General features: G+C 33.6%; 1 protein-coding gene and 1 long non-coding RNA gene across 2 annotated transcripts in view; both read right to left on the reverse strand.

The window, feature by feature from the left end:
• The window catches only part of LOC148270925 (lysosomal acid glucosylceramidase-like), a 35,497-nt gene that overhangs the window by 9,366 nt on the left and 5,980 nt on the right, over positions 1-20,151 (reverse strand). The window contains exons 4-9 of the mRNA XM_088242037.1: positions 19,321-19,450; positions 17,786-17,942; positions 15,314-15,474; positions 12,118-12,241; positions 6,229-6,258; positions 1,541-1,657 (exon numbers count right to left, since the gene is read on the reverse strand). Of these exons, the coding sequence (XP_088098163.1) occupies positions 1,541-1,657; positions 6,229-6,258; positions 12,118-12,241; positions 15,314-15,474; positions 17,786-17,942; positions 19,321-19,450 (719 nt within the window). The remainder of the gene's footprint in view (positions 1-1,540; positions 1,658-6,228; positions 6,259-12,117; positions 12,242-15,313; positions 15,475-17,785; positions 17,943-19,320; positions 19,451-20,151) is intronic.
• On the reverse strand, positions 7,584-9,963 carry LOC148270926 (uncharacterized). Its single transcript, XR_015825247.1, has 3 exons — positions 9,684-9,963; positions 9,193-9,283; positions 7,584-8,364 (listed from the first exon to the last, which is right to left on the reverse strand). It is a non-coding gene; the product is annotated as an uncharacterized LOC148270926 (long non-coding RNA).

Below are 20,151 nucleotides of genomic sequence, written 5' to 3' on the forward strand. Positions count from 1 at the left end.
ACCAACTAAGAGGGCTAATAAGGGCGAGTTTTTGAATTCTATCTGCTGATTTATTGAAATTCTATCGCTAAAATTTTTAATCTATCTAACTTCGGACCTTAATGTCCTCCATGTAAATTATTCATGTCTTTTGATTCGTCAAAATTATGTTTTAACTCATTGATGTGATGCATAGTAATATTATGTACTGTATCTCTTTCTATGTATCAAATCGAATGTGATGGTTTTTGAAAGAAATGAAAGTATGACTAAATGTGAAATCACTGTGAATGGAGTTATACTAACAAGTAGAGGAATTTGTACAAGTTGATGGAATGACTGGGAAAGATATTAGAAGGAGGGTGAGTGCCGGAAACAGAGTGAACGGCGCACTTAAATCGACCCTGGCAAATAAATGTTTGTCACAAGAGGCAAAATTGGCAGTTCACAGCGGAGTCCTGGTCCCGTCCCTGATGTATGGGCTTGGAAAAATAGGTATGAAAGTAGGCTGAATGCTGTCAAAATGCGATCTGTCAGGCGAATGTGTGGTAAAACTATGTACGATAGCTGCACAAATGTTGAGATCCATACATTATGTAAGGCTGAAGATGAAGACGTATGAATGTAGAGGAAGCAAGGTGTGTATGTTTTTAAAAAATAATTAAATAAACAGAAGCGAGATCTGTATATATTTTTTTTAATTATCAAAAAATAAAAAAGTAACTCCTAATCTTTTACAGAATACATTTCCTTTTTCTTCCTTGTATATTAAATAAAAATATTATACTTGTATATTTATTATAGGAGCAAACAATTCATCAACATTTTTTCTTGACCCACGAACAGGCCATGCCTTTGTGGGATTTTTTCGTTTTCTGTTCTTATTATTGATATGTATTTCATTGCTATGTAATTATTATTTTATTGAATACTCCGTTTTATCTCATGGTGGTGCAATGGTCAGCGCGTTTGTCTACCATGCAAGAGGTGTCTGGTTCGATTCCTGACATGGTTGAAATTAAAAAAATATTTAAAAGGGCGTTTGCATGGACTGGTACCTGAAGCGTAGACTGATCATCTTACCTTATGCAAAACAAATTATCAAGATTCGCTGCGATTGGTGTGCCGATGCAGTGCCCTATGCGCCATAGGTGCGGAAAGGGAAGGATGATGATGATACCTAATGTAAAAAAAATAGACAGAGTCATGTGGCGTTCTATCCTCTCTGCCTACCCCTACGGCGTAACGGTTTGTTTGTTTGGACTGGCACCTGAAGCGTACGACTGATCATCTTACCTTCATGTAATGAAAATGATCACCATCAGGGGATGATGATCACGATGATATGTACTAGTGTAAATAAATTAAGGCCTCCGTGGTGTAGTGGTCAAGACGCTTGACTCACGCCCGGAAGGTTCCGGGTTCGATTCCCGGTGAGAACACAAAAATTAAAATGTGATTTTTCTCAAGCCTGGGCGCTCTGTGATGTAATTCACCGCTGTAATTAGGCCTCCTGGCCTGTTGTAGTGCAAAAAAAAATGTAAAAAAAATATTTACTCACTTGATCTAACCACCAAGAAAGCAGTACTCGTTGGTCATCAAACGATATAATCTGAGTATTTGAAAATTCCGGATGATTTCTGATAGTCGGACCGAAGTTTTCTATAATCCATTTGCCCTGGAATATGTTACAAAATAAAAGTACAGTTTTACAAATAAATTCAGCCAATGTAAGTTTTGTACGTTTATATTTCTTCAAATCTTCCACCTGTTGACTTTTGTGAAGTTAAAGCGCTAAAACCAGGGGCGCAATTAGGAATCTTCTCTATCCTCTTGAGCAGTGTTTCTTAACCGTATTGCAAGAATCGCCCCCTTTACCACAGTAAAATTATTCTTCTTCCGTTGAATATTTTGTGTATGGAATATTATAAAAAAATATAAAAGAAAATGTTTTACGAAGACACTGCAACATTTATAATTATTATTTGCCTTGGACATAACACACGTCTAGGTACATGTTATTAGAAATATTTCAAATTCATTTAATGAATTTTAAAAACAAATTGTATAATATATATATATTTTAAATTTATTTACACCTTTTATCAAAATACAATTACACATTCACTTTGCCCAGGTAAAAAGGATACATATCCCGTTCCAAGTTAGGCAATTACATTCTAATAAATGATAATAGTGCACAAATTAATAGAGAGCACAGACTAATAAAATATAAACCTACTCGTATACACATTTTGATACATATACATTCACACATACACATATATATACACATGCAGTGGCGTGCGTTCCATAAAGGCACATAAGCAGTGCCAACCCTACTAGAATTTCACTAAAATAATATCAAAAATATTAGTAACTATTTTTAAAATTTGAAAAACACGCCAGAGGTAATGAGGAACTTCAGCCCTACGGGAAATTGGATACAAAAAATGTTTTCTTACGCGGGGTAAAAATTAAAGCATTAAATTGTAGGGCAAAGTTTCTTGAAAATGTACAGAAAAAATAATAAAAAATATTTTGATAAAAACGCACTACTTTAAATGACGTCACTGGTTCATGTGAATCAACCTATGATCTGAGAGCTATGGAAGATTTCCGGTCTGCTTGTCGCTTCTGGACCAATAGGAAGAACTGAATGGGAATAAGCGGAAATGAACCTCTGACGTCACACGCGGAGTTATTTCAGAAATACAAAACTTTGAAAAATCGTAGCGCCGATAATACGATATGTAAAAATTAAAAAATAAAAATTTTGACTTAGTTTAACAGTCTATTAAGGAATAAAACATTTGAAAAAAAACACTGAACTTCCTCATTCGGTTAAAGTAATATATTGTACCGATCAGCACGCCGCTATCGGCCTGGGTCGGGAGAAGCACGAACTACAAATGCCTTTTTCTTCCAAAGGAACACAACGCGATGCGGTAAAGCTTGGGTTTCCTAGGAAAACGGTGCCGATATCTTAACGGCCGTACGAACGGTGATGCGGTGAACGGCCGCCGAAACGGTGACTAGAGAGTGGTTTCCTAGGAAAACGTTGTCATATCTGGCGGCCACGGCAGCTTATCTGTCAAAAATATGCCCTAGAATGCGATCTGTCATATTTGTCGTTATTTATGAATAGTTTGTCACAGTTTTATTTAATTTTAAACATTTTCGAAGGCATGCGACCTTTTCGTGCACGAAAATTGTATTAAAAAAAGAGTCAACTCTTTTTAAGATTTTTAAGACAGTGAATTCAAGGAGAAATACTGTTTTTCGAAGGAAAATATGAGGCGCATAATTACTCTAGTAAAACTCGATTTGGAAGGACACAAACGAAATGAGAAAATACCAGTAGAACTCCAGGGCCTATTTGCTATTCGGTACTGGGGTAGTAATGAGGTATGTAATGAATAATAATTTTGGCAATATGTAAGTATCGTTTCTGTCAATTCATTTGACAATTTTAAATACGTAAATGTTTAATGCCTATAGATATTAACTTTTGATAAATCTTCCAGATTCAAGACGACTCTGCTGATATACACGAATTTAGTCACCAAACTATTTCAACATCAACATCAATTGGCATGAAAAACACCGGACTATATTATAATGAAGCCAGTGTCCAGAACAAATCTAGTTATATCCGGCTTATTTTGTATGAGAGGATTTCTTAAAGTTATAGGTGCAATAGATTTTTTTTTTTAAATTTATTAATAACAAATTTAAATACAATATTAAATACAATTTTTTACATTTTTCAATTACATATATTTACATTAACGTTTCCCATTACGTAAAAGAAATAAACAATTCTTGTGTACATAATGGGGAGTGACGTCTTATAATAGATTATTTTAGAATAACATAAATAAATTACAAAAAAGATATTAACGATGTTTTCAATCAGTGTTACATAAAGAAGAATTATAGATGTAATTTTTTACTTCTTTCTTAAATATATTGTATTCCTGACTGTACTTTTTATTATCTTTGTTCATTTCATTAAAGAAAAATATTCCTCTGTAAGTATAATGATGTTGTGCAGTAGTTGTTTTTAATTCATTTAATCCATCACAATAGATCTTCACAGGTTGCAGTGACGTCAGGAGTTTGTATACAAGGCCTACTTCACAATATCTTTGATATCCGATAATAATGCTATTAACAAAAAAGGCATTTGAATTGTTTCAAACAGATAAAATATTACTCCCTAGTTTACCTCACCCTTTAGATAATAGTAGAACTTTATTTTTCAAATTTGATCCTGTACTTACATTTAATTAAGTGTGTTTGCAATAATTGGATCAATTCAAAATAATCCTCATTTAAATGATTTCAGTATAATATTAGACGCTCAATTTCAACATTCGAAATTCATTAATGATCTTGAAAAAAAAACCTTGATCAAATTTGGGCACATGATATCATACAAAGTCCTATATCCAAGCAACATTCTAAAACAAAATGTATCCCTAGAGTTAAAAGTTTTTAATGAGAAAACAATTGGTGGGTTTAAAGTGCGTAGCGCCTAAAAATCCAGAACTGTTTGTAGAACCCGAGAGTACTCTAGATTTTAAAAGTATATTTTGTAGATGGTGGAAGATTGTAAATGGGTAAAGTGTATTTGAATTTCAGAGATTCAACAATCTTCACAAGGAACCCATTAGAGAAGATAGTGTAGATCATAAAAAATTTCTAAGAAACATGTCCCTTTGGTTAAAAACTTGGAGACTCTCAATACCTGAGAGTTAGTCTCTAGGTGTACAAAAATTTAAATCCCCCATTACTACATTGGATGCGTTTTCAATGTTGATCCTATATATATTTTCCATGCATAAAGTAGAATATTTACTCTTGAGTAAATTTCAAAACGATAACTTAGAAGCGAGGTTCGGCTGTTATCGTCAAACGAGTGGAGCTTATTATTTATTTGCAAGTCTTAGAGAGTGAGAGAAAGCTTTGATTTAAATGTGCTGTAACATTGCTGGAGTGGAGTGAGGTTTTGGTAGGTATGTGAATATGAGAGTTAGTGTATATGAGTGTGAGGGTGGGTTTGTGGAAAGGGTGAGTGTGTGTATGATACAAGTGAATAGAAACATCTTAAATTTATAATGTAAAAACAAATATATGATTTATAGTTTATATAATATATGTTTAGTCTCTCTGATTTGATGTTATATGTTAAACTTTTAAATAGTATTCCTTGAGTATGTTGGATTTATAAATAACTATTTGCAATTTGTAAAATATCATAATTACTTATAATCACATCTATATAATAACTAATTTTAGTTTATTTAATCCTGTAATTATTGTTATTAATATCATACTAAATGGGATATGATAAGGTTTGCTGACAATATTGCTATGGTTGCTGAAAGTGAAGAAGAACTGCAAGAGCCCTTACAACTATGGAAAGCATTCTTCAAAATAACTACAGTATGAAGATAAATAAAGACAAAACAAAGCTACTGACTGTAGGCCGAATGCAACACCAGATGAGAGTAGTGATGTCGGGAATACCACTAAAGAACACCAAGGAGTTTCTCTACCTCGGGAGCAAAATAACGTGGGACGGTTGGTCTAAGAGCGAGGTCGACAGCCGTATACATCAAGCTAGACTTGCATTTAATAAAAGGTCCAAAATAAAAGAATCAAATAATATAGACCTAAAACTAAGAATACTCCTAATCAAGACCTATTTATGGAGTATCTTGATGTATGGCTGCGAGACATGGTGCCTATCCGAAAGAGATAAACGGAGACTAGAGGCTTTTGAGATGTGGTCCTATAGAAGACTACTAGGAATTTCCTGGAGAGACCACATTACAAATGAGGAGGTTCTCCAAAGAATCGAAGGTGGAAGGCACCTGCTCAGGACCTTGTCCGAAAGGCGAGCGAGATGGATCGGTCATGTAATACATCAAGAAGGCCTGCATGTGCAATGGAGGGGATGACCGAGGGAACAAATTCTAGGGGATGCCCACGCCGAGAGTACCTGGAGGACCTATTAGAGGACGTGCGCTGCTCATCATATGTTGACTTTAAATGAGACGCACAAGACAGGGGGGAATGGAGGAGAAGAATGAAAGGAATTGCTGCCAGCTAATCCCAGGATTGAGACCAGAGAAGAAGAAGATAATACTCAAATAATTTTAAAAAATACATTACATAATAATTTATAAAATAAAAGGTGTATGTTTTTGATTAAATAAAAATAATATATGCAATAACTACATTTTTATTTGTAACTGATCTTGGTGCTTTCTATTCCTTCACAGGGCCAATTTCTAGTGTTTTGGTGAACAAATCATGATATCCTGTAAACAGAAATAAGAGAAAGAAATATTTTTTTCTTTTATTTAGGAAACATTAAGTACTATTACATAGTTTTATAGTATGCAAAATTTTATATAAATTATGTTTTTAATACCTCTTATGAATATACACATTATTGTTATTCCATTTTGTATTATAATTTTATATGTATTCTTCTCCTTTTTGTAAATCATGAGAAATGGAGTTTATACTCACATAATATATTCTCTATTGCATAATATTTATGTAAATTTAAGATTATAATGAAAAATTCTCAAACGATAACGATACTAAAACGATTTCTTGTTTAGCATTAGGTCTTATACCCATATATATGTAACTCATATAATATTTGTACTTTTATACAAATATGAACCAAACTTTTCTTTTAATATCTCTTTGTAAAACAAAAGAACCAGAATTCACTTTACTTTATGTTTTCTTTAATATTCATTTATGAACTTGTAAATATTATAGTAACAATTTATACTGGAACATCAGAACTTAATATTGCTTACTATATTTAAACTCTACAGATTTCTTCTGAAAAATTACAATCATTATACACTTACTTCTTACAGACACCATAATATATACTTATAACTTTCATATGTAATAATATACATAACTACAAACTGTAAGTTCGAAACCAAAATGTCTTCAGCGTTTAACTAATAATTTATGTACCCCACAACACAGTATTGTATAACTTTTAATTATTTAGGAATATCATCTGCTCCATATCATACAAGTATATGTCCAACCTCTTTGAATCATAATTAAATTCATTTTATTAGTCTGTCAAAATATAATATAGTATTTTACATAGTAACAACAAACATAAAGAATACACTTGTCATTACAAAGCAGACATTGTAATCAATTCATTATTACTCTATTATAGCTATGTAAGTACTCACCTAGAATTTGCATCCATAATTTGGAATCCACAATACATTACTTATATTGACAGGCTGGAGAAAGTACAAAATATTTTTTTAATATATTTGAATTTCTGATGCTCTTTTACATTTCACTTGAAAGACTTTTATTCTTTCTTTTTTCACTGCTGGTTTTATATTTTTAAACTTATTTGAATTACTTTTAGAATAGCATTTAAAAATAATATATTGCTTTTTTACCATAATATGTTATTATTTTTTTAAGATGTTTTTTTTAATTAACTTAAATTTATTGTCTTTTTTTCTTTAAATATCTCTTTGTAAAAAGAGATATTTAAAGAAGAAAAGTTTGGTTCATATTTGTATAAAGAACTAATATTTTATGAGTTATATGTATATATATGAGTATAAGACCTAATGCTAAACACGAAATCATTTTAGTATGGCATACTTGAGGATTTTTCATTATAATCCTAAATTTACATAAATATTATGCAATAGAAAATATATTATGTGAGTATAAACTACATTTCTCATGATCTAAATAACTGAGAAGAATACATATAAAATTATAATACAAAATGGAATTACAATAATGTGTACATTCATAAGAGGTATTTAAAACATAATTTGCATCCAGGTAAAAATAGTTTGCTCATATTTATTAGTACATTTTTGTTTTTATGATCAGTAGTTCATTTCAGGGGAGTGTCTGCCTTCCTGGAGGTGGATCTGGTGAGTCCGAAGTAAGTACTGCTGTGGGTGAAGGTAGATTTCAGAAAGTCTTGTCTCCCGTCTGTTCTACATTGTATGGCGTTCTGGAATGGTCTTCTGTGGCAGTCAGTAAATATAAATACGTGGCTCGTGTTGAGAAGTTCTTTGTGGATAAAGGTTTTCTTTGGACTGTGGTGGATGCCTGGTGTTTGTCTGATGTCTGCGAGTCTGAGTCGTAGGTCGTTGACGAATGTCCCCTTGTCCTTGCATGTTGAGGCAGTGAAGAAATCGCTCGGGAGCCTAGTAATTTCTGCTGGCAAACATTTGAGTTCGACTCGCACAGCAAATCTAGTAGTACTATCGGGAGAGTATCTACCCTCTCACTACTCGTATCTTGATCTGCACTTGGGTGAAAATAATTTTGTAGTATGTACTTATTCTGAAAATAAAATTCACAATGAATATACGGGAAAGTTATTGCAACCTACCTTATGTATCTAAATAAGAACTTATTACTGGTGTTTATGGAGTTGCTATAAAACTAGTTTGAACTTGTCTCAAATATAAATGGGAGCTCATTTACATACCATATTATTTAATTGAATTCGGTGATAAGAATCCTGGAACAAATGTATTAATAAGTCCCAAGTATGTCTACATTTAATCGTTTTTCTGTGCCATAAGTTTACTCATTAAAAACAATGTTTTGAGTATGTCCAAATGTTTGCAGACAGGCTGGATTTCCTCCCTAGGGAGTTATCTAGTTCTAAATTTGTTGCAACAGAGAGGGAAAACATTTTCGAGAAGGGAATATGGAGTCTAGGCACTTACAGGGCTTATGCTCTGTCATAGGCTGGTTTGAGTAGGCATTTTACACATTGTAACATTCTCCATTCTGCCTATGTTTTAACATCACATTTCCTCAACTCTTCCATCTGTTTTCTTTTGTGAAGTAAAAGAGCTGAAACTTTTATCATTTGGGTGAGATTTATTCGCCTGAACCAATTCACCTACGACGCAAATTCAGTATTCCCTTCTCAAAAATGTTTTCCCTCTCAGTTGTAACAAAAATTGTTTATATTGGTGACTACTCTTTGGTGTTTGTAGCTTTCTAGAATAAATAAATGTAATAATTAATGCAAAAAAAATATTATAGTAATGTTCATACAAGAATTACATTGGTATACTTATTTGTATCCATCGACAAATTTGTTGTATTCATTTCATGTTCAAAGGGCATATTTTATTTAAAATTCATCAAACTTACTCTGTTAAGATTATGTTCCAGGCATTTTTCTTGGCTCTTTAATATTCATGGAGAACTCCTTATTTTAAATCACACCCATGTGACTTTTAATCTGAAATGTTGTGTGTTATTTCATAAAATGTCAACTTCAAAATAGGTTAGGATTTGGTAAGGTAACCTAATAAAAAGTTTGATAATGTCCTTACAAGACAAAATGCGTCACATTTTACACCCTTGTAAATAAAAAAAATAAAAGGATAATTGAATCCAATAAAAGCATTTTACTTTGGATACCTTACGAAATTTTAATATAGAATTCAACCAATTATCTGCAGACACAATAAATAGGTTAGGATTCCTTGGAATCTATTACGTATAAACAATGTTATAATAAATGTTTTGAATTAGAAAAATAACATTATGATAGATGCTTAGCTTTTTTCTTGTAGCTTATAAACATTTGCTCTGTTATTTTTATATGATTCTATTGTTATTTACATTTTAGTACATACCTGATATTTCAAGCGTTGTCCCGATATTTCTTCACGAACTTTGTTTCAACTCGACTTTTTAATAGTCTTTGCCCTTCCATTACATAAATCGTCATGATTTTTACAAAATTAATCAATATTTCGTCATTTTCAACATTCCGCACCACGTTTGCACTCATTTTGACAGCTAAACGGTCACCGCTTCGCGACAAAAACCGTTCGAAAACAGTTCGCACCGCTGTGACGGCCGTCCTGCAAATGGCGGCACCGTTGCTTCGACGTTACGTTCACGGTCAACGCTCTCTAGGAAACCAGCGCCATTGATTTACATAGTCAACGTTTTAATGACGTCATCCGCCGTCCCGTGACGGCCGCTTTGTGACGGCACCGCTGTCTTAGGAAACCATAGCTTAACGAAATGTGTATGTGTGGGTTTTATTTCAAACAAACGAATTCGTTACTGACATCTAGCGTTTTTTTCGATTATTATTTAATAAAAGACAGTCGTGTCGAATAAATAACCTCAAATTGGTTTCTGTTATAATTATACAATCGAGAGTATTTTTGTTTCGCGTTTATTTAAAAAAAATAATAAAAAAGATAATTTTTTGGAACTTATTAATTTACTAGCTAAATATGTCGGTATTTTAGAAAATCACTTGCAATAATCTAGTAGTGCATTTACGAGAATATCAAATAGAGCCCAAAATTATTTAATTTCGAGTGTAGCAACCGTAATAAATGAAAATATGAAAATATTTTAAAAAGGATTTCGTAGTATATTATATAAATTATATTAAAAATAAGAAATATATTATGTAAATTTAGCATTTATTTGGATATTTGATGTAGCTTAGGTAATTTCAATATTAACTACCTTCGGCATAGTGATTCAAACTATCATTGTGACTCTGTGCACTGTGCCTCTGTGCACGCGACTGTACACATGTACATACACACGCGTACATACACCCATGCGCATACACATGCATACATTCATAAAACATAGACAATTTATTTATAATGCGAAACTTCATAGTTGCCATCTGTATTTATGTTTCAAAATTATTCTTCATTTTCGACATCCAGTAAGAATCTCCAATCCGTGGCATGCATTAATTTTTCTGGCTCCCTACGACCAATGTCATGAAAGAGCGATGTCAACTACTTCCGCTACTTGACAACACTCCCGTCTTACCATGGTTCTGGCAAAAGGTTATAGACCTTTTTGCCTACGTAATAGTGTTGTCTCGATGCCAGAACAGTGTTGACCCCTTTGCTTAGTATCAGATCCCTATTAGAGTATCTTGTTTTATGATTGTGGTTGACGCTTGGGTAAAGTGTGTAAGCACTACCGTTCTCAATATATACTGTCGCATAATATTCTCGCATATATATCTCAAATGCGTAATTTGACGAGCGTTAAAATTATTTTGAATTCATGTTTCTAGTGAAACTTTATTTCGCTGCCCTAGTTCTTGTATATTCAATAGATCATTTTGCAAATTTTTCAAAAGATATTTTATTTGATTTTAAATGTCAAATGAGTAAAATCAGTAAGTGAATATTGGCACTCAAAAATGCTGAAAATACTATTTACTAACGGAAATAATAATAATAATTCTTTAGCTACATGGACGCGTAATAAAATATTGAACATATATTCATAATTCAATTTTCTAAAACTGATCTTTTGAACATACAAGAACTATGGCAGCGATTTGATAATGGATCAAAAATAAGTACAGGTATATTTTTTGCACATTTGTTGATACGCTATCATTATAACATTGATCAGTGTTGTAAATTTTAAGTTAAAATACAACAAAAATATCTACTCGTCATTCAAACATGAATGCCGAGCGTTTTACAAGAAGGATGTTTGACAGCTAAAATTACGATGTCGCATTCGATTGTCAATGTCGAGTGCTTTGAGGCACTCGCGATAAAGTCTATTGATTTTCAATCGACTGCATTCGTATGGGTGGTTCAAGAATGCTGTCACTCGTCAAATTATGGAAGTCGTATACGATTCTAAAAATGAATGAGTCCAGCATAAGGCCCCTGAACAGCGGAAATACCCCGGCGAATATGACTAAGCTGGGCTGTCTTCAGCAAGTTAAAATGTATATTTGGAAACAAAGAAGAGTTTATAAACTCGGAAGCTAAAGTCTACAACTCGTGTAGTTTTGTATCTTGCCAGCGATGATTAGTAGTCTGGAAACTGTTTCTCTAGCGCTCACATCCTCACGTCCTCACGTGTGATCGTCCCAGCGCAGCGTCTTGTCCTGTCCGCTTGAGGTTCACGGAGCTGGGACAAGACAATATTGTCTTATCTATTTGATTGTCCTTTTGGAAACGATACTTCAGTCTCAACTAGATTAACCCTGATATTTCATGTTTTGATATTTTTATTTAAAATGATATATTAATAAAAGCAAAAAACAATACTAACTTGTAATAATGGCAACCATCCAAGTTTATTAATGGGGAAAGCAGAAATAACTCCGATTGCCGGTTCATTTCCAGTAGTTAACCCCCAAATAGATACGTTATTTTTTTTATATTCCTGCAGAAATCTATAAACAATGAAAGGGAAAAAACATAGACTTTAAATAGGTGCGAAGGTTTTCACGGTCACTGTTATCAATATTATGTATCTTTTTTGGGTAATACCGTGTATGTTGGATTTACACGGTATTACCCAAAAAAGATACATAATATTAACATAGACTTTGTCTAAACAAAAAAAACTTAGTAGGCACTTAATTCACAAACATGTAAAAATGAGTACAAATATATATTTTTTCTTCTTCTAGTAATTTCCTACCACTAGGAAATCTCCTCGTTACGATAAATGAAAAGTAGTTTCGAACATGGCAAGAATATTGGGTAGTCTCCTCCCGAGCTAACGGTAAGCATATTTTTCATCTCAAACCAAAGGTTATTTTTTATTCTTATTTTTAGTGGTGGGGATCAGTGCTATGCCAGCTCCTGACGTCACTGCGACCTGTGAAGATCTATTGTGACGAGTCTAAGCCCAGGTCTATAAAGATCCTGGCTACTGTGTGAAAGGCGAGAGTTCACATTTTGTTAAATCACCCCCTCCGGATCCGTGAAGTATCGGGCTATTGAGTAGGGTGCAAACTCTTTAACATCCTCAGGTTTAACCAGTGGTCCCCCGAAGATGAGGCTCTTTTCATGATGGAAAGCATCACTTTCACATATAATGCGTATAGGCGTTTCCTCATCCTACATCTAGATGTTTCGGAAAGGTTCATTCTAGTAAGGTGTTTGTTCAATCTGCAGTGCCCTGGGCGGGCTCTAGTGATAACCCTCTCTTAATTTCGGCTGAGATGTATTAGGTCAAAAGCAAAACTTTGCGAGTACCCTTTAAACAAATGTGTTCAACCAAATTAAATTATAAAGTCGATTTTGCTATAACAGACCTAAATAGTATTTTTATTTTTATGAATCATGGAAAATATCTAAACTATTAAACAATACATAAATATATGTACTAGTATACAACACATCACTCAATAAGTTTGGCTAATAAAACAAAAACTTTTAGATTTGAATTTGTCAAAAAATAATATCTCTCTCTTGGAAAAAAAATTGTGGAATAATGAATTTTTCTTTCAAGTCGCAACGGAGCAACCGATTGACGTTAATTTTTGCGCAGGGATAGCCGGAAAGCTGACAAGTGCTACAAACGACGCCGACGTTTCATCCTGAAAAAAAAGACTCCCTCGGAAAAAAATTATAGTGAAAAAAAAAACAGAGTAATTATGCTACGTCACCATAAACAAACGGGTCGTCGTATTTTTTTCATAGATTTTCAGTTCTTCGGTAAGCTCTTGAATAGTCAATCGCCTGTTTAAACTAATCATTTTTGCCACTTTTTGCAGGTTTCATCTGCTTTTGAGGTCGAACGTAAGAACGTCCCGACCATTGCTCCCTTTCAACCGTTCATTTCCGCTTTTAAATCGTTAATTCGCCATAATACACTAATTTTAAGATTTCTCGAGGTTTTTGGCACTTATTTGCGACTTAAAACAAAACCTAATGCTAACGCACTGTTTAAAATCCATGGTAAACACAACCGCACTCTTTCGGCTCTGAAAGCCTATTTATTTATTTGACACTTTATATACATATACAATAAATATACATATAAGGGCGGGCATATTGCCTTAAGGCAATTTCTTCCTACCTACCCAAACCATGCAGTTTGAGAAAATTATAAATACATGGACATATTGAATCTTACAATTTTATGCAAAAATTAAAAGCAAAGATTAACAAAAATAAATATATATATAAAAAAAAAATAACACTATAAAAATAAGGCCTAGCCTACTGACAAGGCATAACTCGTTGAAGCTTGACACTGACTATCTCAATGGATCAGGCTACCGAACTTATTACTTCAAATAAATTTTGCATTGGTAGTTGCTGCCATAAAAAATCATTTGCCATTTTTTTTTTTATTACACATAGTAGCCGAATGTGACTAACCTAACCTAACCTAACATCGCCGCTCGTATAACGGAAGAAGGCGGAATGCGGCCTATAACGCGGCGAGAAGCGCCGACCATTAAAAAGTAACATCAAGCCTAGGGACCTTGTTCGGGCTTATAGACGGAGATGATAGCTGTACGAGGAAAAATGCTTGACTGGGCACCGAGAAATTATTAGACCCTCGATGGCGGCTGAAGCTTTGCGAGTTGTCGCCCGGGCTACACGTGGCGCTCTAAGGAGAATAACCCGTAAACGTGTTTTTATGAACTTTTTTATATGTTGGTTTTTTATGTTTATTTCGGCTAGGAGTCTCCATTTTGTAATCTAATGAGCTGACCTTTTAAAAAAGACGGTTAATTATGTATGAACCAAATCACCTACTAGGCATCGCCTGAAAGGATGAATCTCACCCACGTAATAAAGGTTTCAGCTCTTTTACTTCACAAAAGTCAACAGATGGAAGATTTGAGGAAATGTGGATGTTCAAACATGGGCAGAATGGTGAATGTTACACAGTGTGTAAAGTGGCCACTTAAACCAGCCAATGACAGGTCATAAGCCCTGTAAATGCCTAGACTTCCATATCCCCTTCTCAAAAATTTTCCCTCTCTGTTGAAATAAATTTAAATATGAACAACTTCCTAGGGAGGAAATCCAGCCAGTCTGCAAGCATTTGGACATAATCAAAGTTATTTAGCTTCAAAGTTATAATGTAGAAATAAAATATAAAAATGTCCCGCCAATGAGGGGGCGCGCTACGATTTAATCCGGGGCAGCTCGACCCCTTCTCGCTCTCTTCTGCAACTTATGTATGCTGTCTCGTACCCTGTCCGAACGCAACACGGTGCAAATGAATAGATAAAACCTGCATGTTTTTCATCAAGACTAAGCGTATTTTATTGGAAATACGTCCTCTCCGACTTCGACTCCGCTACCTGCCCTTTCTGGAGAATATCACCACCGACCCAGCCAAGAGAAGTCTATCTCATTCAGGATAGCCGGTCAACAGCAGCTGCAGAGCCACCCCTATCTACAGTTGACTATACACACGGCGAGGTGTCGCATCGTGTATATTAACCTTACCAGTGTAAAGCAAAAAAAATTATCAGCTTTAGGTATTAACTTACTTAATATGGTAGTCGGCATATGTTTGCCAATACTTTTTATGTAAATATCCCATTTCATCTATTGTACCGCTCTCTTTCATCCACCCGGGAGGGGACCATACAGATGCAATGGTTTGTATTTCATCAGTGGCCAACTCCTGAGCTCGTTTCATCAGAGGAATCTTTTAAGAAAACGAAAAAAAGTTTATCAATATTGGTAGGCACTTTTGAGGTCTTAGTCTCATAGTAAAATGTCAAGGAAATTTGGCTCATCGTGAAGAAACAACACAAACAGATCAAATTAAAAATTTGTAGCAACAGACAGGAAAAACATTTTTGGGAGTTGGCCTCGTGGTGTAATATACCTGGTTATGCCTCAAAAGAGTTGACTCAAAAGGTTTTTTCTCATCAATGTGAACACGTATATAATACAAGAAATAGACATGAAGTAAGACTACCATTTCGTAGGAAAACAAATACACAGAACTCGTTGATGCACCGAGCTGTGAGCTGTACAGTTATATTATAAGGAAATACCATTAGAAATAAGAGAGTAAAAAATACTATTTCATTTAAATGTCAGTTAAAAAAACATGTGTTTAGCAGATAAGTTAGTTTTTAAAAAGTAATCTTATTCGTGTTAGCTTTATAGAAGTTTTCTTTTTAAGTGTATGTATATTGTTTAGAAATATTAATAGTTAGTATATGTTTTAACAATAATTAGAAAATAATAATAATAAGATAATAATAATTAGAGACATTCATTTATTATGTTTGTACTATTTTAAGACAAAATAAAAAAAATAAAAATAGTCGGCGCGTTTGCCTACCACGCAAGAGGTCTCGGGTTTGATTCCCGACATGGTTGATATAAAAATATTTAAAAGGGAGTTTTTACACTAGAATATTTCAAGGACCCTGGACTGGTACGCGAAGCGTAAGACTGATCATCTTACCTTCACGCAACAAAAAATATTAAGATACGCTTGCGATTGGTATACCAATGCAGTGCCCTATGCACCATTACGTGTTGAAAAGGAATGATGGTGATGAATATCAAATTCTCAACATTTTAAGGGCTTGCGACCTGTCATTGGTTGGTTTAAGTACTCTACACACACATTTTTTTAACTAAATATTTCCTTCAGTACCCCTCTCACTCCACACCTTTTATCTTTACAAGAACATGACAAATAGACTTAACTTATTGGCTCTATATGTTTAGGTTTAATATTTATCAGATACTGTTCAAATAAAATAGGACAAGATTAATTAGTAAATTATAGTCTTTTAATTTTAATATTAAAATCAAACACTGACTTGACTCTACCAAAACCGTTAAAGAAATCGGACAATTTTTTCGCCTTGTAAGGGCTTTTTAAACGGATGTGAAGATTAAATGGGCTGAAGGTCCTTATATATATTTCTAGGTATTTAAAAGTAACAATATTTGTAAAATAAATTTTTAAAAATACAAAATAATGTCATTTCATAGAACAAAGCAACTGATTTCCTTCGAGTACCAATAGAAAACTCCAAAATTGATGAAGTTAAGTCCATCCGAGATTTAAGAGTTGTTTTGGACTATAAACTAACATAAAACGAGCATGTAGATAATATAGTAAATATATCACTGAAATTACTTGGCTTCATTACCAGAATATCAAAACTCTTTATTGCTCAACTGTTCGCCCTCTTCTAGAATATGCCTCCGTGGTCTGGTCTCCATTCTATGTCAATCGCATAAATCACATTGAATCAGTTCAACATCGCTTGCTTCGAAAAGTAGCGTGGATGCTTGGACTAGAGAGAGGTAACTATTCATATACTGATGTAGAGTCAATGTTAAATATTTCTAGTCTACAAAAACGTAGAACTAATATTGACTCCATATATATGTTCGGCATACTAAATGGTATAATCGATGTGCCATCATTACTAGGACAAGTAAAATTTTGTTTTCCGTAGGTTGAGAAACAATGAAATACTGTTCATTGATCAGCATAAAACAAACTATGGCCTTACTTCTCCAATGACCCGTCTTTGTCGTATTGTTAATTGGACTTTTTTGGTTTAAGTTTATAACGGTTTAAACGAGCACTAAAGACCAGATCTTGTCTTTATGTTTGTTAATGCTTCTTTTCTTTTTTTTTTAATGTTCTTAACTATTCTTGTATTGTAATATTAATACCCTATGAATTGTATAAATGGGCAATTTCCGTTAATAAGTCAATTTAATTTTGTTAAAGAAATATTTTCGTCCCTATAATTTACCCAAATATTTTAATTTTCGGGGCAATTTTCAACTCGTAAATAACTCACTATCAGAAAATGGGTATCAACTTTTTATTCAGTTTCTTGTACATATGTTACTTCATACAATTGTTGTAATTGGCTTAGGCCGTAAACATAATAAATCAATTACAATGAATAAACTCGAAGTTAGTGATTAAAATATAAATTTTATTGAGTAAAATAGAGTACCTAACGTACTTTGAATTGAAAATCCTCCGATGAGAGAGAAAAGTTAGTCAAGTTCACGTCATCCACATATTCGGAATTATATGCATATTTTCTTGTAGAGAAATCTGATCCGCCAATAGGAACTCTTGCCATGTTGTATTCAATGCCTTTATCACTAAAATATGATCTGAAATTTAAAAAAAAATATTCAAAATTATTTTAAGCATGTTAAATGAGTAACTTTTACCATAGACATTTAAAACGGGTGATACATATAAACATTTAGTCAATAAAATACCATAATTATCAAGTTAATTTATTAAAATTTAAAATTACATTCCGTTAAAAGAAAATAAATTAACGTTTGAAGCCTACGTTAATCAAAACTGTGCTACATTGTGATTCCATTACGGGGTACAAGAAATCAAAGAGATAAAAATAGCCTCAACGCCAACCAAACTGACATTATTATTTATTATTAAGCTTAACAGTGGTGAATAGTTCTCTATTAGCATTGGCTCTACGTAATACTTAATTGCTGGTTATCATATCGGTCCAAGATATTCTTAACATCCTACGGTGGATCCACATTTCAAATGCTTCAAGGCGCTTTATAAAATCAACTTTTAGAGTCCACGCCTCTACACCGTACAGTAAGATAGACCATAATACAGCCTGTAACTGGGGGGGTGGATCATCGGTGGCAGAGCAATGGGGGACCTCAATGGCTATCGATTTGACCCCTATGTATGTTCAGCGATATTCAGTCGTTTAAAAGTTATTCAGATTTTTAAGAATTTTTAGTGAAAATCCGATTTTAGGCTGTAGCCAAACTATTAAATCTACGATATTAATTTTGCAAAGCGAATGATGGAGCCTATTTTGAGCATTTACTTTAAATTTTTTTTTTTTAAATGTGTCTTTGTATTTTAATTTGACACTATCCAGACCTTTTATCGAGAAAATCTTGTTTCTTTACTTGGTATCGTTGCGTAGTCTAACCAAAATAAGCAAGCTCACTTTTTAAGTACGCCTTTGATGCAAAGAAAAAATATTTATTTTTGCACTTGTACGATTCAAGTTTACCTTTTAACATGATGCCTTAGCACTAGCCAAATGAAATTTTCAGAGTTACTTCTCCGTAAATAAGAATAGTTTTTAGAATCGTATGTAGATTTTTTTTCATTTCAATATTTTTTTTATAGCCCTTAAAAGTTAGTTGAAAAATTAAGTTTGCATATTTTTTGGAAAAAAATATTTTTTATTTGGAATTTAATCAAATAACGACTCGAAACTGTATTGTAGGATAAAAGGCCTACTATTGAGCTACTTGTAATAAAAAAAATAATATCGTAGACTTTAGTTTGGCTACAGCGTAAAATCGGATTTTTACTAAAAATCTGAATAACTTTTAAACGACTGAATATCGCTGAACATACATGGGGGTTAAATCGATAGGCATTGAGGTCCCCTATTGCTCTGCCACCGATGGTCCACCCCCCCAGTTACAGGCTGTATAATATTTGACCATTCGCTGTTTCTTAACAATAAATTATTATTCTTACCTAAGAATATTTTCCTGAGCACCTGGGGTCAACATTTTGGTATTGATACCCGCAGCATCCGTGAACGATCCCCCAAATCCTTTGATGGTCTGATACACTTTTGTCCTGTTAACTTCCATAACAGCATTATCTAAAAAGCAAAGAAATAAAATGACTAAGACTATGGTTAGTGCTACGATTTTTCTTTACAAAAATGGAAAGGAAATACATTGTGTTAACTGAGAGCTCATACAAATTTGGAAGTTACATTTCTTAACATTTTGCAACAGAGATGAAGAACATTTTAGAGCAGGTAATAAAGAAGTCTAGGTATCTACAGGGCTTATGACCTGTCATTGGCTGGTTTAAGTGGCCACTTTCCACACTGTGGGACATTCACCATTTTGCCTATGTTTGAACATCCATATATCTTTGATTCTTCCATCTGTTGATTTTAGTGAAGTTAAAGAGCTGAAACCTTTATTGTTGTGAAGAGATTATCTGTACAAATTATTTCACATACTAGGCTACACCTGAAAACTTGGCTCAGTTGGTTTTTAAAACCTAGTATGTGAAATAAGAAGACGAATGCATCGATACTGGAAGAGCTCCATATTACAACTCGTCTATCACTGGTGTGTTTGAGAAGGATACTGTCTTTCTTTGGACATATTGCTAGGCGTGAGCCAGACAATCTAGAAAGGGCAATAATGTCTGGCCGAGTTGAAGGTAGGAGAAGCCGGGGTAGAATCCCATATAGATGGACTGACCAAATAAAGGTGGCTACGGGGCTAAAATTTGACGAGTCAGTTCGTCGGGCTGAGGACAGACTGGAGTGGAACAGACTAATCA

Source organism: Micrasema longulum, unplaced genomic scaffold (genome assembly GCF_059751315.1).
Source record: "Micrasema longulum isolate JH-2025_06_02 unplaced genomic scaffold, ASM5975131v1 h1tg003255l, whole genome shotgun sequence".
NCBI classification, from domain to species: domain Eukaryota; kingdom Metazoa; phylum Arthropoda; class Insecta; order Trichoptera; family Brachycentridae; genus Micrasema; species Micrasema longulum.